The sequence below is a fragment of the Phragmites australis genome, chromosome 13, assembly GCF_958298935.1.
Source record: "Phragmites australis chromosome 13, lpPhrAust1.1, whole genome shotgun sequence".
In the NCBI taxonomy this organism is placed as follows: Eukaryota; Viridiplantae; Streptophyta; class Magnoliopsida; order Poales; family Poaceae; genus Phragmites; species Phragmites australis.
Genome location: NC_084933.1, coordinates 25,068,831 through 25,094,650, shown reverse-complemented (window position 1 = coordinate 25,094,650; position 25,820 = coordinate 25,068,831). Strand labels below are relative to the sequence as shown.

The window sequence follows — 25,820 nt, the reverse complement described above, 5'->3', positions numbered from 1 at the left end:
AGAACATTTTCAGGTGAAAGGCATTCTGCAGCCCAGCGTTTCTACCCCCAGCGTCGGCGTCCGCGCTATCCGGCCGGTCCCCTCCGCCCGCACATCTGTATCCCTAAAGTGGAGTCGCGACGCACGCTCATGCGCTTCCATTCCGCCCTTGAGACACGCACACCCGAAGCCGAGCATCCGCTTCTGCTCGTTTCCGTGGGAGAAGAGAGACGAGGGTGCGACGAGGGGAGGTCGTCGTCGTCGGTTTTGCTTGTGCGCCGCGGTGGTTTTGTCTAGTCTTGTGCACGCCCGTTCGGGTGTGCGGGTCCCATCCTTGTTTTGTTTCGTTTGCAGCTAACATATGTAGGACCACGCCACACATGGCGGACTTGGCCCAGGTAAATCAGGCTGGGCCCTGGATTTTATGGGCCAGGCCGAAAATCCTCTCAATTTTTTTTTGAAAAAGAAAAACTGACCCGGAAAGCAACGAAGCTTTAGCCAATTCAGACGCAGGCCGTTCGTGATTAACGAGGAGATATAGCGAGCCGTTGCGTGAGGAGATATCGCTCATTTCCACCTAGACATACATGGCTGAGTATCCATCCTTGTAATCCGAAATCGGTCGGCGATGAAGTTGGATATCGAGCAATTAAATCTGCCGCGTGCAAGCTTCAGCATCCTTCCGTTCTCAAAGACCAACACAGAGTAGTAGCCTGGCGTTTGGCCCCACCCCCCAAATCCTAGGTGATACAACCTGCAGGCCTACACATATGGTAAGGGTGAACATCTCGAGTTCCGCCGCCGCCACCAAGTGATTCGAGATTCAACTGGCACGTAGCAGACGATCGATGCCATGCTCATGCGCGAGACGCTGGATCTTGCAGGGCGCCGCCGGCATCATCTGCACGGGCATCCTGCTGCTCAATGGCCTCGCGCTCGCGTGCTGCGTGGTCGACGACGCCGGTTCGGGGCGCGCGTTCGACGTCGTGAGCTACGGAGCGAGAGGAGACGGCAGGACGGACGACACCAAGGTACGTGCGAGCGAGCTCGTGATGTTCCGGTGCTGTTCGAGGGTTCCAACATCTTCGCCGTTCGTCCCGTGCAAGACGCGCTTACATTTCGGGGTGCTTCTGGATTCTCTGAAGGCGTTCGCGGCCGCGTGGGCCGCGGCGTGCGGCGCCAAGGGCCTTCCGCGTCGATGGTCGTGCCGGCAGGGAAGTCCTTCGTCATCGGCCCCGTCAGCTTCCAGGGGCCCTGCACCTCCAGAAGGATCACCGTGCAGGTACATACCCTTCATCAACACGTTGCCAAAACACAAGTGAACAAGAGGAGAGATGGTGCATAGATTGGGGGCGTGCCTGTCAGTCTGTCTCTGTCCCACCGCGGAAACAGAGCACGTTGCCAAAACACAAGTGAACAAGAGGAGAGATGGTGCATAGATTGGGGGCGTGCCTGTCAGTCTGTCCCTGTCCCACCGGGGAAACAGAGATTGTGCCCCCCCGGGGCCCACCCCCGGGGTAAACACTCATTCCGTTGTAATTTCAATCGACAGCCGTTAGGGTTGCAGGGGTTTTGAGTTTGGGATTTAGTCAAGGGCCGCGGGCGCGGGTCAGGCAGAGGGAGCTGGGCACTACTAGCAGTGCGGGCGACGGGAAGCGAAATTTTCACTTATCTATGTAGACGTATGTTTTATAATTATAGTTTATTTATGTTAAGATTTATATTAGAGGTGTGAGGATCGATGACATCTTAAAAGTAAGATAAATTGAAACACTTAGAATCTATTCGATTCCAAAAATTACACAAGATAAAACTATATTAATTTCTATCTAAATATTCTTTAAATTTATCTAGTGTGTTTACTTTACTGATAAAAAAGTTTACGATCTATCAAGGAAGATAAATTATAAATATATAAATACGGAAACATAAATAACGTAGAGAGATCAAACTCGTCATAAGGATTTTTATTCCGTGGTATTGATGTTATGAATATCATTCCTAGTTCACGTTAGAGCTCCACCAAAGATATGGTCCCAATCGTCAAGATTCTTTCAATTACGGCTCTTGAGCCTTCAAGTTACAAAGACAAGGCTTCCACCCGGATGAGCTACCAAGATAAAGTCTCATCACTAGCCTCTCTTCCGGTTCCTCGCTGTCGTGGTCACTTCAGAACTTGAGCCACCAAGGTAAGGATCTCCGTATCCTCGTATAAATGTCTTATCGTCACTCCACACTAAGTCAGAGGGTCAACATGCATGAGTAACGCTAGCTCAAGGTGCCGACAAGTCACCAAAATTACAAGATGTCGATGTACTACCCGATACAAGCTAGGATCACTTCTTGATCCACTCTTTAGACAACAATCACCTAACAACACTCTCTTTAGCCCTATAAACATTAATCACTCACTAATCTTATACTTAATTTTCTTAGATGATCACTTTAAACACTTTGAAGGCTTGGATGTTTTCTCAAATGTGTCTGTGTTTCTCTGGACTCCAGCACACTTAAATTACCGAGTGAAGTGGTATTTATAGCTTCAAATCCGCCAAGTAACCATTTTCCTAATGACTCAACTTTACTGTTACTCCAGATGATCCGGTGACAATAGTGGTATAAGCATTGGACCATCCGGTATGTACACCAATAGAAATTAACCGCTGGACTCCCACTCAAAGTCATTGTAAACACCGGACTATCTAGCGTAACCTTTAACTATCACCAGACTATCCGGTGAGTTATCTTGAGCCAACCAAACTACTTTATTCTTCTCTACACAAAATACTCAGGTGTGGTCATCCGATGTACACATATATTACCGGACCATCCAGTGAGTTGATCTTCAGTCTTCAACATTTGAATCCTTCTCCACAGGAAATGCTATGGCCTAATACTTCGGTGAGTACATCTCCAATCAACGGATCTTACAGTGTGTTGATCTTCAACTGCCTTCTTTTGAAAATGCTCCAGTGTGTACTGCTTCATTTAGCACAGATCATCCGGTGAGACTATCCTCACCCTCTGTCAGAAATGCTCTGGTGTGTTTACCGGTTCATCACTGGACCTTTCGGTGAGTGTAACTTCCTTGAACTCTACTGTCGGTGTATTCAGAACCAGGGGTCCCTAAGTCCCGAGACCAGGCCGACCATCCGCCACATGTCACCACCCTGCAAGGTAAGAAGAAGCTAAGTCCTGGGAGAAGGTGCTCGGGGCCACCGCCTCTGGTTCCCGAGCACCCTAGTTCCCCGATGATCCGCAGAGCCCAAATACCAAGAAGGAAGTGCTCGGGGCCGCACGTGGCAGCCCTCGAGGACTCGGTGCCCCGAAGGTCCCACCGAAGTGCTCGGGAGAGAGTGCTCGGGGCTGCACGTGGCAGCCCCCGAGGACTCGGTGCCCCGAAGGTCCCACCGAAGTGCTCGGGAGAGAGTGCTCGGGACTGCACGTGGCAGCCCCCGAGGACTCGGTGCCCCGAAGGTCCCACCGAAGTGCTCGGGAGAGAGTGCTCGGGGCTGCACGTGGCAGCCCCCGAGGACTCGGTTCCCCGAAGGTCCCACCGAAGTGCTCGGGAGAGAGTGCTCGGGGCTGCACGTGGTAGCCCCCGAGGACTCGGTTCCCCGAAGGTCTCACTCAAGTGCTCGGGGGAGAGTGCTCGGGGCTGCACGTGGCAGCCCCCGAGGACTCGGTTCCCCGAAGGTTCGCGCAAGATCATTCGACGACCCGAAGGGTCCCGTCGTCAGGGTGTCATCCAGTCAAAGGCCCAATGCCGCATTTAATAGGCACGCGCGGCCTGACATCCTGACATCCTGACATTCTCAGCTGCCCACGCCCCAGTGTCAGACCCTGCCATGCACTGGCAGGGGGGGCGTGGGTCCATTAAATGCACGGGTCCCGTCCCGTTTCATCCGGGTGCCTCGGGATAACGTTGCCAAGATCGAAGCGCTCCGTCTGCCACCCTGCCATGGCGGAAGAACAAGACAGGGTGGGCGCACCGGACACCTCTGAGGCTGCCCGGCGGGCCCCCTTTATGGCGCCCGAGGGCTTCCACAGTGGCGGGTGGTCGAATGCGCGCCGCATTTCTCCACCGCTCCTATCACTTCGCCAAGACGAAATGATTACGCCTTTCTCCGTGGCACCTTGGCATTCGCATCCCCTCTTTCCCATTCAGGATATGTTGAGGTCGGCGCGCCTATAAAAGGAAAGGATTTAGAACACGTAAAACAGGGACCGGAAGTGTGTGAAGAAGAGGACGCAGACGCTCGAACCAGCTCAAGCCAAGCTAGAACACGAGAGCCTCAAGCTCTTTGTAAACGGCTCTCCCCTTGGAACCAGATACATCCTTGAAGAATTCCCTTCAAGGATAAATATAGCGCTCACACAGGAGTAGGGTGTTACGCCTCCGTGCGGCCCGAACCTGTCTAAACCCCGGTGCACCCATTTTTCTCGCATTAGGGCGATCATCTCCCACCAGCCATCGTATTTGTTTCCGTTCCCACTTATTTCCCAAACAAGCTTTTCCAGGATCATCCCCCCGGCCGAATCTCTAAAAAGGGGTCTCTCGGGATCCCTGCGACAGGAGTTCACCCTCCGACAGCTGGCGCGCCAGGTAGGGGGGAATATCCCTGGATTGTTTGTTTCACTTTTTTTTTCCAGGAAAAGATGGCCGGCGGGCACCGTCTCCAGCGTTCCGGCTCCACTTCCAGTGACGGAGCGCTGCCCGACGCCCGAGATAGCCCCGTCGCTGCTGCGTACCAGCGGCAGCCGCCATCCACGTGCGCGGTTTTTCCCGCTCAAGGGGATCAAGGCGCTGGGCCCATCAGGGCCGCCGCCGCCGCTGCCGACGTACTTTCCGACCCCCAGCAGGTGGTCGGAACCCCGGCCGCTAGGTCCGCCTCTGGACCACGTCGGGTGCCGCCTCGGCGCAGGCTCGCTTTCAGCGAGGCCAGCCCAGGGAGCGCGCTGCTTGCAGCACATGCTCTCCTCAGGCACCCGCCCGTTCAGGCCACGCCAAACACTCCGGAAGGCCGGTGGATACAAGATGTCGTCGCTTTGGTCGGCACTGCTCGTCGCCAGGTGCAGGCCGGGAGTCCTCGCGCCACTTCTCAGCATGGTGCCGCCAGAGCCGGCTCCTCAACGGGCAACACCCGCACGGGCCGAGGGGTCTCCAGGCGGAGCGCCGTCCCCCTGGCCGTGTCTGAAGCCCGGGACCTTCGTTTACACCTTGACGAGCGGAGGGGCCACGAGGATGCCCGAGTTACTCTCGAACGTCAGCGGGAGACCCGGCAGGGGGTTGGGGCAGAGGACCAGGCTTCCTCTCTCCCGGCCCGCGGCCACCGGGGATCCCCGGCTCGCCGCTTCTCGCCACCGAGGACCCCCGCTCGCGCTGCGGGGTACGGCAGCGGTTGCCGTGCCTTCACCACCGAGCTCCGCCGGGTTAGGTGGCCTTCCAAGTTCCGCCCCGAGCTGCCGGAGAAGTACGACGGGTCCATCGACCCCGTCGATTCCTCCAGATCTACACGACGGCCGTCCAAGCGGCCGGAGGCAGCGAAAAGGTGATGGTAAACTATTTTCATGTTGCCTTGAGGGGTTCCGCCCGCTCTTGGCTTATGAACTTACCCCCCAGGGTCTATCGGCTCCTGGGATGACCTGTGCCACCAGTTCGTGGCCAACTTTCAGGGCACGTTTACGCGTCCCGGTTTGGAGTGCGACCTCCACGCCGTCCAACAGCAGGAAGGGGAGACGCTACGGCGATTTATATAGCGTTTCAGCCAGGTTCGCAACACTATTCCGCGAGTGGCCCCCCATGCTGTTATTGTTGCTTTCCGGCAGGGCGTCCGTGATGAGCGGATGCTCGAGAAGCTAGGTACGCACGAGATCGAGACCACTGCGGAACTCTTCGCACTGGCCGATAAGTGCGCCAAGGCTGCGGAGGCCTGGGCGTGGCATGCTCCTCGCCCCGCTTCCGACCAGCCAAGTTCTTCCCGCTCTGATAAGCGGGAAAAGAAAAAAAGAAGGAAGCGCGAGGCCGCTCCCGTTGAGCCAGCCCAAGTCCCCGCTCACAGGGTGCCGCGAGAGCCCGATCACCGGCAAGAGCGTCGGCCGGGTGTCGATCGGCGCCCCGTCAGGGCCCCTGCTCGGGCTCCTCCTCGGGCCTCTGTGCCCGCGAGGGCCCCGGCACCGGCTAGGGCGCCAGCTCCAGCAAGAGCCCCGGCCCCTGGCCGAGCTCCTGTTCCAGCGAGGGCCCCCACTCCCGCGGGGCCCGAGCCAGGTAAATGGTGTCCCATACACCTGACCAGATGGCACGACCTCACGGAGTGTCGTACGGTCAAAGGACTCATGGAGCAGCACCAGAGGGAGCGCGACGAGTCCCGCGGAGGAGGCGATACCGAGGTCGTCCCCAACAACGCCGAGCTCGGCTTACAGGAGCCCGAGCATGCGGTCGCCTTCATCAACGGGGGCGCTTACACACCCTGCTCGCGCCGTGGCATCAAGGTCATGCGACGCGAAGTGTGCTTGGCAACCCCAAGCGAGGAGGTCACAAGGCCCCTAAGATGGTCGGATACTTCGATCACCTTTAGCATGGCTGATCACCCCGCCAGTACTGCAGCCGTGGGACGGCTACCTCTGGTAGTATCCCCCACTGTCTGCAATGTCAAGGTCGGCAGGGTACTGATCGACGGTGGTGCTGGCCTCAACCTCCTTTCTAAGGAGGCTTTTGAGAAGCTACAAGTATCTCCCCGACGTCTAAAGCCGTCACTCCCCTTCTGTGGAGTAACCCCCGGGCACTCCCTGCCCCTCGGGCAGGTTGAGTTGCCTGTCACGTTCGGGAGCCGGGACAACTTCCGCACGGAGTGCGTCCTCTTCGATGTCGCGGAGCTCCCTCTCCCCTACAACGCCATCCTCGGGCGTCCGGCGCTTGCCAAGTTTATGATGGCCGTGCATTATGCATACCTTACGGTTAAGATGCCTGGCTCCGCAGGCTCTATCTCCGTGATCGCCGACTCCGGCGGCGCCGTCTCCTGCGCTGAACAATCATACATGGCTCTGGTCTCAGCGCAGGCCGAGGTTGATGGCTCTACAGGGGGCCCGGGACCCTCTTCATCCAGACCCCGACTCGCCGCCGACACCTCTGTTCCAACGAAGGAGGTCGAGGTGGGCGAAGACGCTACCCAGGTTGTCCGTATCGGCAGCGACCTGGGCAGCAAATAGGAAAGCGCGCTCGTCGCCTTCCTCCGGGCTAACGTAGATGTGTTTGCCTGGCAACCGTCCGACATGCCCGGGATCCCTAGGGAGGTGATCGAGCATCATTTGGCCGTGCATCCGGACGCCCGCCCAGTGAAGCAGAAGGTCCGGCGGCAGGCGCCAGAGCGCCAGGAGTTTATCCGCGAGCAGGTCAGCAAGCTCCTCGACGCCGGATTCATCCGAGAAGTCCTCCACCCCGACTGGCTAGCAAACCCAGTCATCGTCCCGAAGGCCAACGGCAAGCTTCGCATGTGCGTGGACTACACCGACCTTAACAAGGCTTGTCCTAAAGATCCCTTCCCCTTACCTCGCATTGATCAAATTATAGATTCAACTGCGGGATGTGATCTTTTATGCTTCCTAGATGCAAACTCTGGGTATCACCAGATTCGCATGGCCGTGGGGGACGAGGAAAAAACTGCTTTTACTACCCCGGTGGGGACTTATTGCTACATGTCAATGCCTTTCGGCCTGCGCAACGCTGGATCCTCTTTCCAGCGCGCTATTCGTATCACTCTTAACTCGCAGGTTGGCCGCAACGTCGAGGCTTACATCGACGATCTCGTGGTCAAAACCCGAGACCGCGCCACCCTGCTCGAGGACCTTGCCGAGACTTTCAACAGTCTCCGCTCTACCCGCCTCAAGCTCAACCCGGAGAAATGTGTCTTCGGGGTGCCGGCGGGCAAGCTCCTTGGTTTCTTGGTCTCTTGCCGAGGGATCGAGGTCAATCCAGAGAAGATCCGGGCCATCGAGCAGATGCGACCCCCGGTTCGACTCAAGGAAGTCCAGCGCCTCGCCGGCTGCATGGCAGTCCTCGGGCGCTTCATCTCCAAGCTCGGGGAGCGAGGGCTCCCCCTCTTCAAGCTTCTGAAGAAATCCGGTCATTTTAACTGGACGCCGGAGGCCGAGCAGGCCTTCCGCGACTTAAAGAAGTACCTTACTTCGCCACCCGTGTTGGTGACTCCTTCTCAAGGTGAGCCCCTGCTGCTCTACGTTGCGGCCACTCCTCAGGTTGTGAGCGTAGTACTGGTGGTGGAGCGCGACGAGTGTTCGGAGCCGGGTGCTGGGTCCCAGCTCCCAGAGGCCCCCGACCACTCACTTGTCCTCGCGGCTCCCCCTGGGCAAGGGGTCGAGCCCGAACACACTGCTCTTCCCAGCCAAGGAATCGAGCCCGAGTGCCCGGCCAGCCCCGACCATACCGCCGACCCTGGGGGCTGTGGCAGCCCCCCGGGTGGGGCCACCATCCGGGCCCGCCGGGTACAGCGACCGGTGTACTTCGTCAGCGAGGTCCTCCGGGAGGCCAAGACAAGGTATCCCCAGGTGCAGAAGCTACTCTATGCCGTGCTCGTCGCCTCCCGGAAGCTGCGCCACTACTTCCAGGCGCACAAGATCTCAGTGGTTACCACTTATCCACTGGGACCCATTCTCCGGAACCGGGAGGGCACCGGGCGCGTTGTCAAATGGGCGGTTGAGTTGGCGGAGTTCGACCTACACTTCATCTGCCGCCAGGCAATCAAAAGCCAAGCACTCTCCGACTTCTTGGCAGAGTGGACGCACGTCCCCTGCGTCATCCCAGAAGAGATCTCTACCTATCCCGGGCGCGACGCGCCCGGGTACTGGGTTATGCACTTCGATGGCTCCCTCTCGCTGAAAGGCGCAGGGGCCGGAGTGGTTCTCACCTCCCCAATGGGTGAAGAGCTCTGGTACGTCGTACAGTTGCAGTTCCGCGCATCCAACAACATGGCGGAGTATGAAGGTCTCATCGTCGGCCTCCGGGCTGCGGTGGGGCTCGGGATTCGTCGCCTCCTGGTCAAAGGGGACTCCCAACTGGTCGTCAACCAGGTATCCAAGGAGTACCAGTGCACGGATCCTCAAATGGCGGCGTACGTAGCTGCAGTCAGGAAGCTTGAGAGACGCTTCGACGGCCTCGAATTGCGGTATATCCCTCGCCGCGACAATGCTCCGGCCGACGAGCTCTCTCGCCTGGCCTCCTCACGTGCGCGCGTCCCTGCCGGAGTCTTTGAAGAAAGACTCGCACGGCCTTCCGTCCTGCCTGCCGAACAGGATGAAGGGGAAACCTCGAACTCAATTCAGGGGACCCCGGCGGTGCCCTCAGTGGGAAGCCCCGTCAGGGCGCCGCCGTCCGGCGAGTGCGTTGTGCTCGCCGAATGTTCTCAAGATGCCTCGTGGATGTCTGACATTCGAGGGTACTTGAAAGAAAAGTTCCTACCCGAGGATGAGGAGTCTGCCGAAAGAGTTGCTCGGCAGTCCAGGCGTTATGCCATAGTAGATGGGGATCTCTACCGGCGTAGCGCAGGAGGTGTCCTCCTGAAATGCATCTCTCGGGCAGAAGGCGGCGATCTTCTCGCTGAGGTCCACGAGGGCGAGTGCGGTGGCCATTCATCGTTCCGCACGCTGGTCGGGAAAGCCTTCCGGCAAGGTTTCTACTGGCCTACAGCTCTCCAGGATGCTTCCGAGCTGGTTCGGCGTTGCAGGGCGTGCCAGTTCCATGCAAAGCAGATTCACCAGCCAGCTCAGGCTCTCCATACCATTCCCCTGTCATGGCCTTTCGCGGTCTGGGGTTTGGACATTCTGGGTCTATTCCCCCGAGCAGTCGGGGGCTATGCATACATATATGTCGCTATCGACAAATTCCCCAAGTGGCCGGAGGCGGTCCCAGTCATCAAGGTGACCAAAAACACGGCGCTCCAGTTTATCCGCGGCATCACTAGCCGCTTTGGCGTCCCCAACCGGATCATCACCGACAACGGCACCCAGTTCACTAGTGCCTTGTTCGGGGACTATTGCGAAGATCTCGGCATCAAGCTTTGCTTCGCTTCCGTCGCTCATCCTCGGAGTAACGGGCAGGTCGAGCGCGCCAACGCGGAGATACTGAAGGGACTCAAAACCCGGACCTATAACGTGCTCGCTAAGCACGGGAAGGGATGGGTAGACGAGCTGCCAGCCGTGCTGTGGGCCAATCGGACTACGCTAAGCCGCGCCACCGGGGAGACTCCTTTCTTCCTCGTCTATGGCGCCGAAGCAGTCCTCCCCTCCGAGCTCACTCTGGGCTCCCCTCGAGTGCATGCATACTCTGAGGGTGAGCAGGAGCGGCAAAGACGCGACGACGTGGACTACCTGGAAGAGCGCCGACAGCGTGCCGCTGTCCGGGCGGCTCGGTATCAGTAGAGTCTGCGGCGTTATCATCTGCGCCATGTCCGGGCCCGGTCTCTCGAGGTGGGGGACCTAGTTCTCCGACGCATCCAGTCGCGCGAAGGAATGAATAAGTTGTCCCCTGTGTGGGAAGGTCCCTTCACCGTGATCGCGGTCCCCCGGGCAGGTTCTTTCAGGTTGGCGACGGAGGAAGGACAGCCACTCCCGAATCCGTGGAACATCGAGCATCTCCGACGCTTCTACCCGTAGATGGTCGTGCTCGCGGCTCAGGTTAGCAAGGCCGGGGGCTTCTCCCCGCCTGAGCAGTCTGAAGGCTTCGCCCCGTGGGGTAAGTCGCTGTCGCCCAACCTTGTAAATATTGCACATTAAGTATTTCAATAAGCAATCGCTATGTCAAAATACTTTTTCTGGATTCCGTATGTTTAATCTGTCTGGTGAGGAGCTCGGTTGTGCGAGAAAAAGTTCGCTCTCTCTTTTTCCCCGCTGACAAAAGAATCCCGATCGGTATGCATGCGAGCAGTCGCCGCTGACTTACGTCCGCCATGGTAGGCTGTGGTGTTCGGTGTCGTGACAGGCTCCCTGGCACTACCGAGTTTCGGGGTGCTCCGGGTAATCCCATCGCTCGAGCTGCTCGAGTAGTCCGGAGCTCGGGCCCCCGGAGCGGGCTGTCGGTGCTCGGTCTGGTCTGTCATACCCGGGCGCCACCAAACCATAGGACCTCTGGGTTATGCCTCTGCCCGCTCTTGTCCGCCGGTTTGGGTGTTCGAGAGGTCTCGGGTCGAAAACAAGAGTAGTCTATAACAAGTACCGCACTGGCAGAGCGCGCCAGACAAAGAAATCCTATTTTCTCTTTTAAAGTCACAGGCTGGCGATCACAAGCAGCTCGGCCGCGAGGGCTTCAATACCCCTGTCTTTGGTCGGCCCCAAGGGTCCTCGGGTGGTCCTACCACTTAGGCGTGGGTGGTCGAGATCACCCGACCCTAGGAGCCTCGTGCACCTCCAGGCGCTCGGGCGCCCCGTTAAAAGAATTAAGTTCCCGACACCTGAACTCGGAAGCACATCCCTCCTGGATCGATGGGCCGGAAGGCCGACAGCTGTCCGGTGAGTGGTTATATTCAGACAAATCTACCTTCAGTAAATTTATGTTCCCGAGTCATTCTCGGGGGCTCTCGCGCCTTAATCTGTTCGGTGAGGTGGTTTCCTCGCACGCAAAAACCCTGCCGCGTGTCTACTTTTTCCCAGAACGACAGAGCGGTTTGCAGAAAAGAGTAGCGAGCTTGCGATAATGTCTGACCGAAGCCCTTCATGGTGGTCGTGGTGTTCGGTCCGCTTTTAAGGACCCCGAGCACTACCGAGTCCTCGGGTGCCCTGGGTAATCCTATCGCTCGAGCTACTCGGGTAGTCCGGAGCTCAGGTCTCGGGGGCGGGCTGTCAGTGCTCGGTCTGGCCCGTTTTAAGCCCGGGCACCATCGGACCGCGAGGACTCTTGGTCACATTCTCGCCCGCACGCGTCTCCCTTCTACTAACTGAGTGGTCGGAAAGTGAAAAAGTGTTCATTAGGCACGGCGTGTTCCGAGCGGGATCGATTTATCTCCCGGACAAGGGAGTCTGTGTCTTCATTTCTTAACCTAGGCAATGCGGACTCGCGAGAGCTCGAGGGCTGGCTGCGCCAACGTCAGCGATCGGAACAACTTCATTTCTCGGGGATGGGAAGGTCGGGAACGGCCCGACTGAGTACTCCCCGGGACTTCCAGGCAGAACACCAGAAGAAACATCAAACACACAGAGAAATTGGAGTTGCGAGCCCAAGGAGAAGCTGCCATTATATTCACAAGACATATACAAGGCGTTTTCTAAGGGTTCACTCCTAATATTTACATCCATTAAGACGGCAAAAGAAAGACAAAGGCTACAAAAGATCTAGTCGACGGCGGAGGCGTCGGCTGAATCCTCTGAGTCGTCCCCGGGGGCTGGCGGCGGCGGCACCTCTCGCCTGAAGCCGGCCGCCACCACGGAGGCGGTACTCCGGACCGCTGCCCGGGCGGCCTCCCCCTCAGCCTCGACCACTCCCTCCCGCGCCGGCTCCAGTGGGAAGTTCGGGTCCCTGCTTCGGTAGCAGGCCAGGACGTGCTCGGCCACGGCACATGCCAAGCCACGTCCCTCCCGGGCGGCAAGTTCCTGAACTGCCCAAGGCAGGGTCTCGAGGCGCTCGCAGACCTGCTGCAGCCCCAACACTTGTCGTGCGGGGCCGTCGCCCTTCTTGTCGTCGACAAGCCGTCCGAGACCACCCTTCTCCACGGCCCGTCGCATCCGCCGGAGTATGTCCTCCAGCATATGCTCGAGGTTGACCCGCGAGACAAAGGCGGTCTCGAGCTTCTCCTTGGCGGCCCGCAGCTGTGCCTCGAGTCCCTGGTCCCCGGCCGGACCGGAAGAACCGCCAGCCGCGGCAGGGGCGGGAGCCTGCTTCGTCTTGGCCACCATCTCGGACAAGGCGCGTTCGCGGGCGGCCAGTTCCGCCTCATGCTTCGCATTCTCCTCCGCCCTGGTAGCCGCGGCGGCCGCCGCAGCAGCAGCTTCGCCCTCTCGGCGACTCAGTTCGCCTTCTCGGCGACTCAGCTCATTCTCCCACCGGGCCAACACATCCTCCTGCTGGGCCACCGAATCCTCCCGGGCACCGAGATCCGACGCCGATAGCTCATTGTCCACTTCCCGGATGGAGACGTCCTCCTCCCAGCGCTTGAATTCTTCTCTGATCTTCCGGAGGTCGTCTTCCCAGCGCTGGAGGTCAGCGCGCGTCTTCTCGGCCGCGCCCTCCCGGCGGGCCAGCTCGGCTTGCCGCCCCTCCGCAGCCTGCTCCCGGGCTGCGACTGCCACCTCCCTCTCCTGCGCCTGCCCCATCCTGGCAAGGGCCTCGGCAGCTTGCTGCCTCGACGCCTCAGCCAAGCGGGCGGCGTCTTCTCGTTCCCGCGCGGCTTCTGTCCGCGCGGTCTTCAGAGTTTCTCGTTCCCGCGCGGCTTCCGCGCGGATGTCTTCTAGGAGCTTCTGCTCCCGCGTGGCTGCCGCACGGGCCTCCTCCTGGGAGCCCGCCAGCTGCGCCTTCTCCAGTGCCAGGCGGGTGCGCTCGGCCTCGAGCTCCCCCTCCTTGGCGTTCACCACTGCGCCCAGCCGCCCAACCGCTACTTGGACGCCTTCAATGGCGGCCAGGAAAGGATCGGCGGGCTGGCCGGGCACCGGTGGGGCCCAGGCTTCTCCGCAGAGTGCCTGCAGGGGGGCCGAGCTCTCCGCAGGGCCTTGCACCGCCATCCGCCCCGGGCTCTGCCTGCCCGGGGTAGGCTCCGCCGGAGCCAAGGTCTCGGACGGCGGCCGCATTCCCGCATCGGCCGCCCTGTCCACCGGCCCCGGCAGAACATCCACCTCCACCGTTATCCGCCCCGGGCTCTCCGCGCCCGGGGTAGGTTCCGCCGGCGCCCTTCTCTTGGCCGCCGCCTCCGCCTCTCTCCCAGGGGCCGCCACGTCAATTGGCGCCTCCGCCGTTCCTGTGCCGGCCTCCGTCGGTGCAGCGGGCGGGCTCGGCTCTGGCCCCGGCGCCTGTTCTCTCTCCGTCGCAGCAGCGCCTGCGCCCGGCCTACGAGAGACAAGTGAAAATTGTCAAAACTTAGTTCGGGCCGGAAATGCCCATGGAAAAGCAAGAAAGAAGACTCACCGATACCGTCATTTGGCCGCTGGGAGCCTGATGTCCGGGTCCGGCGCCGTCGGTCTGGACTCCTCCCGCCGCTTCTTCCGCTGGGGGCTCGACTGAGATGCTGCGCGGGCCACGGGCGCCGTCGTGCGGGCCTCGGATGCCACCGCACGGGTCTCGGTCTCCGCAGTGCGGGTCGCGGGCACCGATGCAGGCCCCATCCGCACCAGGCGCGGCTCCAGCACCGGAAATGCCGCCGCTGCCGTCGGCGACGGCGGAGAGTCCGGCACTAGGATCAAGGCCCGGGGACGCTTTCCCCGGTCTCCCGGCGCCAACCCCTCAACAACTTCAGTGGCGCCCTCCTCTCTGGCACGGCGGCTGCCGCCTGCGGCGACCCCTTCGCCAGCCTGCGCCGAACTGCCAGCAACCTCGTCGCCAAGTAGTTCCTCCAGCCCGGGGAGTTCGGAGGCCTCAGGACTCTGGCTTCTTGGCCGGTCCACGGGCCCCTGGGCATCGAACTCCGGCAGCCCCGCCATAATGGCCACCCGGCTGGGGTTGGCGCAGAGCGCCATCTCCGGCCACGGGAGCTCCGTCCGGCTCATGTCCTCCGTTCCGGTGATCACTCGGGTCATCCCCCGCAGCTCCGCCTGCCCCAGATCCCAGCTCGCGCCAATCTGGGTCCTGGTGATGTCCTCCGGCCCGGTGTAGAACCAGCTTGGCCGGGCCCGCTCTCGCAAGGGCGCCAACCGACAGCGCAGAAAGTCCACAACCACCATGACTGAGGTCAGCCCGCCCTCGCGCAGTTCCAGGATGCGCTCCAGCACCGGCTTCAGTCTCGCATCTTCTGGTGGCGGCGCCTCCCACGTCGATCGCCGAGGTTCCGCCGCCTTCTCTGGCAATTCGAGGCGCTCGTGGGGGTCGATGTCGACGAAGAACCAGTCCCGTCGCCATTCCTCCCACTTGCTGCTCAGCACCTGGGGAATGTAATGGTCCCCCAGGCCCTCCCGGAGCCGAAGGTTGCAGCACCCCGTGACGTCCGCCGTGGAGTGCCCCCTCTTCTTCCCCACCGGCCGAAGGACGAAGAAATGGCGAAGCAGCGTCGCCGACGGCATCACCCCCACGAACATTTCGCAGAGATGCGCGAAAACCGCCAACGCCACGACGGAATTGGGGCTTAGGTGCACCATTTGAATGCCGTACGTCTCCAGCACTTGCAGGAAGAAGGCGGAGAACGGCGGCACTAACCCCGCCGCCACAAAGGAAGTGAATAAGACGGTCCGCCCAGGGACGGTCGTCGCCGGCGTCAGAGTCGCCGGCCTCACCACCACGGCACCTTCCTGACCCTCCGGTACCAGCAGCTTCCTAATCTTATCCGCCGCCTCCTCGTTCCTCAGACGAGACTCCGGCAAGATACTGTTCGAAGTCTTGTCCCGGCGTCCTCCTCCAACCCTCGTCATCTCGTCAGGATGGAGGGTGTTTTTGGTGGTGAAGAGAGAGAGAAGGGAGAATGCTCCGGTCGCCTGGGAGTTTCCTGAGGGCTTCGGAGCACAAAGAAGGCAGGAGCGCAAGTGCGAGAGAGCGTAAAAAGGGGAACGGACCGATCCATTCCCCCTTTTATATCTCAAAGTTCAAAAACTGCCGCCCAAAACGGTTCGCTCGGCGAAGCGTCGCCTCGATCGGCGCAACTGCAAGGCAAATCTCCCACCGATCACGCGATATCAGCGGCTGCCAGGCGTATTTTCCTCGATCTGCGCAGCGACCGCGCGTGCCGCCCGTATGGTCATCATACCCTTCAGAAGTTGTGTGGACACGCGTCCACTCATTTTCCCGTTGGAGCGTACTTGAGGTCTAGGTCCGCAAGGGCCACCTCTCGAAAGCTTGCCACATGGCGTCCGCGCCAGCCTTGGCCTCGGTCGCGACGAAGGGCCCATTCACAGTCTCCGTCCCGTCGGCTACCAATGGGCCCGGGGGCTACTGTCGGTGTATTCAGAACCAGGGGTCCCTAAGTCCCGAGACCAGGCCGGCCATCCGCCACATGTCACCACCCTGCAAGGTAAGAAGAAGCTAAGTCCCGGGAGAAGGTGCTCGGGGCCGCCGCCTCTGGTTTCCGAGCACCCTAGTTCCCCGATGATCCGCAGAGCCCAAATACCAAGAAGGAAGTGCTCGGGAGAGAGTGCTCGGGGCCGCACGTGGCAGCCCCCGAGGACTCGGTGCCCCGAAGGTCCCACCGAAGTGCTCGGGAGAGAGTGCTCGGGGCTGCACGTGGCAGCCCCCGAGGACTCGGTGCCCCGAAGGTCCCACCGAAGTGCTCGGGAGAGAGTGCTCGGGGCTGCACGTGGCAGCCCCCGAGGACTCGGTTCCCCGAAGGTCCCACCGAAGTGCTCGGGAGAGAGTGCTCGGGGCTGCACGTGGCAGCCCCCGAGGACTCGGTTCCCCGAAGGTCTCACTCAAGTGCTCGGGGGAGAGTGCTCGGGGCTGCACGTGGCAGCCCCCGAGGACTCGGTTCCCCGAAGGTTCGCGCAAGATCATTCGACGACCCGAAGGGTCCCGTCGTCAGGGTGTCATCCAGTCAAAGGCCCAATGCCGCATTTAATAGGCACGCGCGGCCTGACATCCTGACATCCTGACATTCTCAGCTGCCCACGCCCCAGTGTCAGACCCTGCCATGCACTGGCAGGGGGGGCGTGGGTCCATTAAATGCACGGGTCCCGTCCCGTTTCATCCGGGTGCCTCGGGATAACGTTGCCAAGATCGAAGCGCTCCGTCTGCCACCCTGCCATGGCGGAAGAACAAGACAGGGTGGGTGCACCGGACACCTCTGAGGCTGCCCGGCGGGCCCCCTTTATGGCGCCCGAGGGCTTCCACAGTGGCGGGTGGTCGAATGCGCGCCGCATTTCTCCACCACCCCTGTCACTTCGCCAAGACGAAATGATTACGCCTTTCTCCGTGGCACCTTGGTATTCGCATCCCCTCTTTCCCATTCAGGATATGTTGAGGTTGGCGCGCCTATAAAAGGAAAGGATAGAGAACACGTAAAAGAGGGACCGGAAGTGTGTGAAGAAGAGGACGCAGACGCTCAAACCAGCTCAAGCCAAGCTAGAACACGAGAGCCTCAAGCTCTTTGTAAACGGCTCTCCCCTTGGAACCAGATACATCCTTGAAGAATTCCCTTCAAGGATAAATATAGCGCTCACACAGGAGTAGGGTGTTACGCCTCCGTGCGGCCCGAACCTGTCTAAACCCCGGTGCACCCATTTTTCTCGCATTAGGGCGATCATCTCCCACCAGCCATCGCATTTGTTTCCGTTCCCGCTTATTTCCCAAACAAGCTTTTCCAGGATCATCCCCCCGGCCGAATCTCTAAAAAGGGGTCTCTCGGGATCCCTGCGACAGGAGTTCACCCTCCGACATCTACTGACAGAAATACTCCTGTATGCACTCAGACCTAACACCGGACTATCCAGTGAGATCTTTCTCTTCTGTTGAAAATACTCTGGTAAGTGTATCCTCCAATACACCGGATTATCTGGTGAGAACAAATTTCCTATAACTTCTCTAATTCAATCAAACTTTATCTCGGTTACGTTGACTTCTTCATATATTGCATCTATAAGACCTATTAAAGCATATTGACAAACATGTTAGTCTCAAAGACTATATTGTCATTAATCACTAAAATCACAATCATAACCTAATAGAGCCATTTTCGCTATAATCTCTCCCTTTTCGGTGATTGTAATAACATAACTAAAGCAAGTGACAAATAATAAATGATTCTAATTATAGAGAGCACGAAACCTTACCACATCCCTTATATGCAGGTTCTTACCACCTAGTCCTCTTTTTATTGTGGTCCCCTTTTTCTACTGCCACTATCTCCCTTGATCGACCCATGTAAAAGCTTCTCCATTTGTATACTCTTGATACCAAATGTAGATGAGTCTCCCTTTGTCAACCTTGACATCTTGCTTATTTGCTTGTTCTCCACTCACATGTATCTTGCTTTGGTAGTTGAACTTCTCCCCTTTTATCAACAATCTCAAAAAGGATACAAACACATGTTAAACTCGAGAAATAGTGTTAGAGCACATGAGAGTGTGCATCATAAATCATGGTTCAATAAAATGATACCAATTGAAGGAATACCTCTTGTGATGACACAATTTCAAGAATATGGTACCAATTAAAATGAAAACATACGGATCACAATTCATGAAACTCATATAATATGATTTAAACTCTTTCTATATGTGTGCATACTTATAATAAGAGAGAGATACATATGCACAACTAGATAATATGTCAAGATGGAAGTTTAAGCCATATTATGTATGGAGGTGACTTAAATGAACAAATTAATTGACAATGATACCAATTGAAGTCCTTAAGCATTGTACACCTCCGAAAACTTGTTGATTACTCTATGAGACTACAAAAGATATCACTTAAAACGCATAGTAGTCTCAAAATCACAACATATATGATATACTCCACTAAATGTGTGTATACAAGTGTTGAAAATTTGTGAAATATATGCACTTGTTATTGGTAATAATGGAGAGGATGCTTATAGATTGGTTCATGGCATAGAGAGAATATCAATTGTAAAACTATTGTCATGTAAAAAACCTACAACTAATAAACTATTTAGATTGCTGATAACAAAAAGATAAACATAAGCAACCTAACACATGAAAAGAAGGTACACTAGACATTGCAATAAATTGAATTGAGAGCATATAATCTTAGACAAGGTAAGTGAATTTATCAATTTAGAGGATTTAGCATCTAGTACATTTTCATTATTTACATTTGGATGGGAATTTGGGAATATGATAATTATGATCTTCATTAATGCATTCAATCTTGTGCATTTGGCTATTTTGCTTAAATCTTCGCTTCATCTTGTGAGCCAAGTCTCTAAATCCCCATGATGGCTTCCGGCTTCAAGTCTTCTTTAGAACTTAAACCGATTGGGGCCTCTTTGTGTTGGTGATGAGGGCAACCAAATGGGTTGGTTCTCTCCTTATTGGTGACACGTGGTCTTATCCCTTCTTCGGTGACTCTCCAAATATCTAAACCTTTAGTTTGAAAATAACAAGTCATTAGAATTTTTCAATGGAGAAAATTAGTATCGTCGAAATATAGAGCGCTATGAGTATCCATCTTAACTTCGGACATCACAACTCACTAAACGGTGAAGCCTAACCGATCACAATGAGACTAAGGTAGAAATGTCACTTGAATAGCGTAGCCTTGTGAAAGGTGTGAGCCCCAACTCTAATACAATTGTGAGGATCAGTGACGTACTAAGAGGGAGAGAGTGAATTAGGACACTTAGAATCTATTCGGCTCCAAAAACTACACAAGATAAACTTATATCAATTTCTATCTAAATATGTTTTGAGTTTATCTAATATATCTACTCTGCTGATCAAAAGAGCTTACAACCTATCTAGAAAAGTAAATTGCAAGTAAGTAAATGTGAAAATGTAAATAAGGTGGAGAGAGAAAACTCAGCACAAGGATTTTTATCCTGTGGTATCGATGGCATGAATGTCACCCCTAGGCCATGTTAGAGCTCCACCAAAGATATGCTTCCCGTCGTCAAGACTCTTCTAATCACAACTCTTGAGCCACCAAGTCACAAAGATAAAACCTCAACTCGGATGAGCCACCAAGCCACAAAGGCAAAATCTCACCAATAGCATCTCTTCTAGTCACTTGTCGTCATCTTCACTTTGAAGCTTGAGCCACCAAGGCAAGGGTCTCCACATCCCTGTACAAGCGTCTTACCGCCACTCCACACCAAGTCAAAAGGTTAAAAAGGTTGAGCAACTCCGGCTCAAGCTGCCGGCGAGTCACTAAGACTCCAAGACGCCATCGTATCACCCGGTACAAGCTAGGATCACTCTTTGATCTACTCTCTAGGCTACAATTACCTAGCAACACTATCTATAGAACTATAAGCAATAATCACTCACTAATCTTGTGTTTAATTATCTTGGATGATCACTTTAAGCATTTCGGTGGCTTGAATGTCTTCTCAAGTGTCTCCATATTTCTCTGGACTCCAGTACACTCAAATGATCGAGTGGATGGGTATTTATAACTTCAAACTTGCCACTAGCCATTTTTCTAATGACTCAACTTTACTGTTAATACCGAATAATCCGATGACAATAGTGATACAATCACCGGATCATCTGATGTGTACACCGATAGAAACTAGCTGTTAGACTCCCACTCAAAGTCATTGTGAACACCGGACTATCCAGCGTAACCTTTAAACCATCACCAGACTATACGGTAAGTTATCTTGAACTAACTGAGCCACTTCATTCTTCTCTGCATAAAATAGTCCGGTGTGATCCTTCGATGTACACATATATCAGCTAACCATCCGATGAGTTGATCTTCAGCTTTCAACATTTGAATCCTTCTCTGCAGGAAATGTTCCGATGTAATACTCCGGTGAGTTCATCTCCAATCACAGGACATTTCGGTGTGTTGATCTTCAACTGCCTTCTTCTAGAAATGCTCTTCTATGTATTACTTCATTGAGCACCGGATCATCCGGTGTGGCTATCCTCACCCTCTATCAGAAATGCTCTGGCATGTTCACCGGTTCATCACCAGATCTTTCGGTGAGTGTAACTTCCTTGAACTCTACTAACAGTTATACTTCGATGTGCATTCAGGCCTAACATTGAACTATCCGGTGAGGTCTTTCTCTTCTGCTAAAAATACTCCGGTGAGTATATCCTTGAGTACACTAGATTATCTGGTGAGAACAAATCTTCTGAAACTTCTCTAATTCAACTAAACTTTGCCCCTGCTACGATGACTTCTTCATATATTGCATGACATGTTAAAGTCTATACTTGATAAATATATTAGTCTCAATGACTATATCATTAATTATTAAAATCACAATTATGATATAATATGATCATTTTCGCTATAAGAGGGTAGTTGAAAAACATATAAAGTATTTAATAGAATCAGCAGATGAATAAATATCGGTGGATGAAAGGGAGTGATGAGGTAGATCATACGTCTGCAATTGCCTATGAAGTTGAATTTGCCGTGGCGACTGGGCGTAGATCAAGGAAGAGGGTGGTCTTGGGGTGCCACACGCTGCAGTTGAAGAGAAATTGCAATTGATCAGACGAGAGGTCAAAGAAACCTGCGAGCCTTTGGATTTTGCATGGACAATCAACGGCTTACATTTATTGACTAAGATATTTTCAGTTTCACTATATCTGATCCGTGACTGCCAAATCCCACGGTCTAGAACATGCGAGCTCTTGTTGGGACGGTAGGATCCTGCTGCAGCCGATCCACCTTGGGTTGCGGTCGGACGTGGCGGAAAGCATGGACCGAGCAGGAAGAGGGGCAGAGCCGCAGAGAGCATCCTTTAATTCTCTGTATCGCTCTGTGTACCGTGCCGTCCTGCCCCTACCAAGTGCCAACGATGTTGTGACGAACTGACAATACCTACTGGCTTACTTGGCATAGGTCAAGGGCAAGATTACGGCGCCGCCGGCGAGCGCATGGAGCGGGGGCAGAAGGGCTGAGTATTGGGTCATGTTCTATCGGGTGGACGGGCTCACGGTGACCGGCAAGGGCGTGCTCGACGGCAACGGCCATAGTTGGTGGGTCAGGAGATGCAGCGATATCGTGAGTCGATTAATAGCAGTACTACTTATTATTACGTCTTAAATGCTTTTCTATAAGAAAACAAAGCATTTGTAAACTGAAATACCCCCTTTTCCCCTTCCACAGGCTTGTGTTGAAGCTGCACCGACGGTACGTGAGTTTATTCAGATTTGTTTTCCCCTCTCGATGAAACTTTGCATTCCGAGATGTGTCGCTGCATCAGGCGTTGAAGCTGGTGAAGTGCAACAACCTGGAGCTGAGCCATTTCAGAAGCAACGACAGCCCGCAGATGCACGTCGTTATCATTTCGAGCAGAACCGTCACCGTGCGGCGGCTCACCATCACCGCGCCGGGGAACAGCCCGAACACGGACGGCATCCATATCGGCCAATGCCAGGACGTGCGGATCGCCGATTCAAGGATCGGCACAGGCGACGACTGCATCTCCATCGGCTCCGGGAGCCGCTTCGTCACCGTCGACAACGTCATGTGCGGGCCAGGTCACGGAGTAAGGTAACGATGCTACCGAAAAGGACTATTAATTCTATGCATGTTCTAGGCTTCTAGCACAAGGTATCTTAACCCAATTCCTATTAAGTTTGGTTGGTGACAAGTAAATATTGTGTGCATTTGTATTTCTTGACTAGTGTTGGGAGTCTGGGCAAGAAAGGGGCAAAGGCAGCAGTGGAGTACATCGACGTGAGAAACGTCCACTTCATCAATACACAGAATGGAGCCAGGATCAAGACGTGGGAGGTAAAAAAGTAAAAGCTGCGAACATTGAAAAAAAAATCCCAAAACTAAATGCGAGTGAAATGACAAGGCGGTCCTCGGTTTCTTTTCTTTCTTGCCATAGGGTGGGCAAGGGTACGCGAAGTCCATCTCGTTCACCAACATACAGTTCACCAACGTGGACCACCCCGTACTCATCAACCAATTCTATCGAGACCGCGCCGTCCCAGTCAAGGTACCTTATGTGAGAAACACTAGTAATAATCCCACCAATGCTTATGTTTCTTCTGGGCTTGCAGGGGGCAGTGGCAATCAGGAACATTACGTATACCAACCTGAAGGGGACCTCAAGCCGGCAAACGGCAGTGGCGTTTGACTGCAGCAAGAGCGGCAGCTGCACCGAGATCCATGTCAAGTCCATGAAGATAACGGGGTCAGGTGGCGGAAAGACCGTCGCCCGCTGCCGAAACGCGCAGGGGGACGCCTCCGGATACGTTTACCCAAAGATCCCGTGCCTCAAATAGTACACAGGCTTACTTGCACTGTCATGACGTAGCATTGCCACCTCTGCCAAGTCAGATTCTGTTTTTCACCTGTAAAGTCGTGACGTGTCTGTTTATGTTTGCCCATGAGAAAAGTTATACTTCCTCGTGTAATAAATACTTATTGTTTTGATTCAGATCCTGTTAATCTTTTAAAACTTTACTGTTGATAGCTTTTAAAATATTTAATTTATAAATATAAAAATCACACATGTAAATTTATCTTAAAAAATACTTTCATGATATAATATTTTTATTAGATATTATAACTATATTCTAATAGAAAAAAATGATCAAAGTTGCATATCGAATACCGTAAAAAAATAAAAGTGACAAGTATTTATTACCGGAGAGAGTATATGGGTTGACTATATTTTGGACTTGTGCATACACAAAATGTTAGCCCAGCCACCCCGATGGAGGAAATTTCAAAGCCCACAAGTCAAGGTTAGCGTTGCGGCGTCCATGCCAATGTTCGTCCCTGCTTTTTTTTTTTCAAGAACCAACATGAGAGTTGCTTATTATATTGATTAAGAAGAAAATTCGATAGGCAAAAGTGCTTGATTAATTGAGGAAAAATCAAGAAAAAATCATGACACACAACAGGCACACTACATAACTAAATTAGGCCTAAAAACACCACAGAGAGTCACATGCGATATCAGTGTAATAGGTAAGAGAGCGCCCCACCAGGCAGGCCCCATGCTGCCCAATGTTAGCCGAACGGTTGGTATCATTAAGACTACGACTTCACCCTAATACAAGGGCAAGGCTCAAACGACCATCCTCTTGGTCTAGGGAAAAGACCCTACGACAGGGTAGGTACTCACATAACCAGTCAAATCGTATTAAATATCGTTCACTTAAGTTTTTTCCTTCCTCAAGCACCTTCTTTTGGCGAGTATGATCAAGGACATACGTAAAGTTGGAGTAACTCATCCGGTAGCATTTAATGTTACAGGATGACCTCGTACACTATTACAAAACACCACATGTGTAGCATATCATCAGTACTAGTTCAACAGTAATCGCTACTGAAGACGTCTGTGTCAGTTCTTAAACTCTTACGCGTAAACAACGACTAAGGAGCTAAGGACAGACGTATCAATGTCGGTTATTGGCTGAAATTAACATTGATACATCAGTACCTGTTCCAGCCACGAACCGACACTGATAGTAACTGTATCCGTGCCGGTTATAGCCATGAACCACCACTGATAGTAAGTATCAGTGTTGGTTCTTACCACGAACCGCCACTAATGATTGCTATTATCACAACTCATCTTAAAAAGTTTAAAACTGTTTCACATAAAGTCGGATGAGGAAAACTTTATATGAAAATATAGCTCTCGATGAGATCTACAACTTTTTAGTTGAAAACTTTTTAATTTGAGGTAATTTAAATCCCCAAATAATTATAACAAAGTTGCAGCAATAGTCGAATAGAGACAAACTTTATATGAATATTGTAGAACTTGACGAGATGTACAACTTTGTAGTTGATAATTTTTTCATTTGAGGTCATTTAGATGTCCAAATATCCATTCAAACGTTCGGTTAGAAGATGTTAAATGGATTTATTTTTGCTGCTATACTCACGAACGAACAATAGTTGAGATAATTTGAGGGGTCGCGCGCGCACCTTTTGTGAAGTCGTGAGTTCAAGTTCTGGTTGCCATATGCGATCAAATATCGCGTGACCTTGTAAATGTTGGGTGTGATGGGGTGAGCAATCTCTGGTCACGAAAAAGTTTTGAAGCTTTTTTTGTATGAAAAACGTTGAATCGGGACCGACTATCAATGTCGATTGGTAGCTCCAATTGGCACCAATAGTAATTTTCAGTGTCGGTTTCATACCCGGCATTGATAGTCACTGATGACGATTTTAAACCAACACTAATGAGGGTTTTCATAGTAGTGATAGGTAAACGTGATAGCGCTCAGCGGACGTGACAGAGCATGTAGGGCGACCAGAGTAGAATAGGTGTGCATACCCCCGTAATGATGACCTAAGAGTATGTCTGTTGCATGGCTTGGCACATTCCATTTTTTCTACTTTTATCCTATTATATAAAGGGGAGGAGGACGCGGCTTGTAGAGGATTTTGTAACAAGCTCATCCAATCTATAAAAAATACATAGTATATAGGGCTATTATCCTATGAAAGACCTGAATCTCGATAAATCCCCGTGATCTTGTATCCATAATCAAACTATAAGAAACACCGATCAACACGTCCATCGTCCAGTAAAAAAACACCAACCAACACGTCCAACGTCCAGTACACCTCGAATTCATTGTCAGATATCATCCCTTGACATGCTACTCTTAGCCGTTTGCCTAGCTAGACTAGGCCTCAGAGGACCGACAATGCCTTGAAGCAAAAGAAAGCCAAACCCGCTTGGACGTTCTCTCCAAATCGACGCCTCCAAGGAGGGCACGCCACCAAAAACGCAATCGTCGACTGATCCAACAACTGAAATGAGTTTTCACTCGGAGACACTTCTTTGGATCAGTAAGGTGCACCAACACACCGCCTCTAGGGAGGAAAAGATACCTAAGAGCGTTGGCAGCACTGACATCAATAGAATATCAAACTAGGCTTTCACCTTATGTTCACCTTATGTTCTTGAACCCGCATTGCCACCAAACTAAACAACCTTAGATCCCGACCAAAGACACACCATCGCGCAAGGCTCGGAGACAGACTACATATTGTAGTGGGGCACCAACGTACGAAGCCCGTCATTGGTGTCACCCAACCTCCACATATCAATTAATTCGCGGGTGAACTAACGGAGTGGAAATCG

General features: G+C 54.0%; 1 protein-coding gene across 1 annotated transcript; it reads left to right on the top strand.

Annotated features, from left to right (window-relative positions):
- Positions 1–359: 359 nt before the first annotated feature.
- LOC133889561 (probable polygalacturonase At3g15720) lies at positions 360–23,090 on the top strand. The gene is given in 10 exon segments (XM_062330037.1): positions 360–377; positions 864–1,010; positions 1,125–1,170; positions 1,173–1,261; positions 21,596–21,757; positions 21,863–21,886; positions 21,960–22,249; positions 22,384–22,492; positions 22,593–22,697; positions 22,768–23,090. Coding segments are annotated over 10 exon segments (1,215 nt in total). The 3' UTR covers positions 22,993–23,090.
- Positions 23,091–25,820: the final 2,730 nt, after the last annotated feature.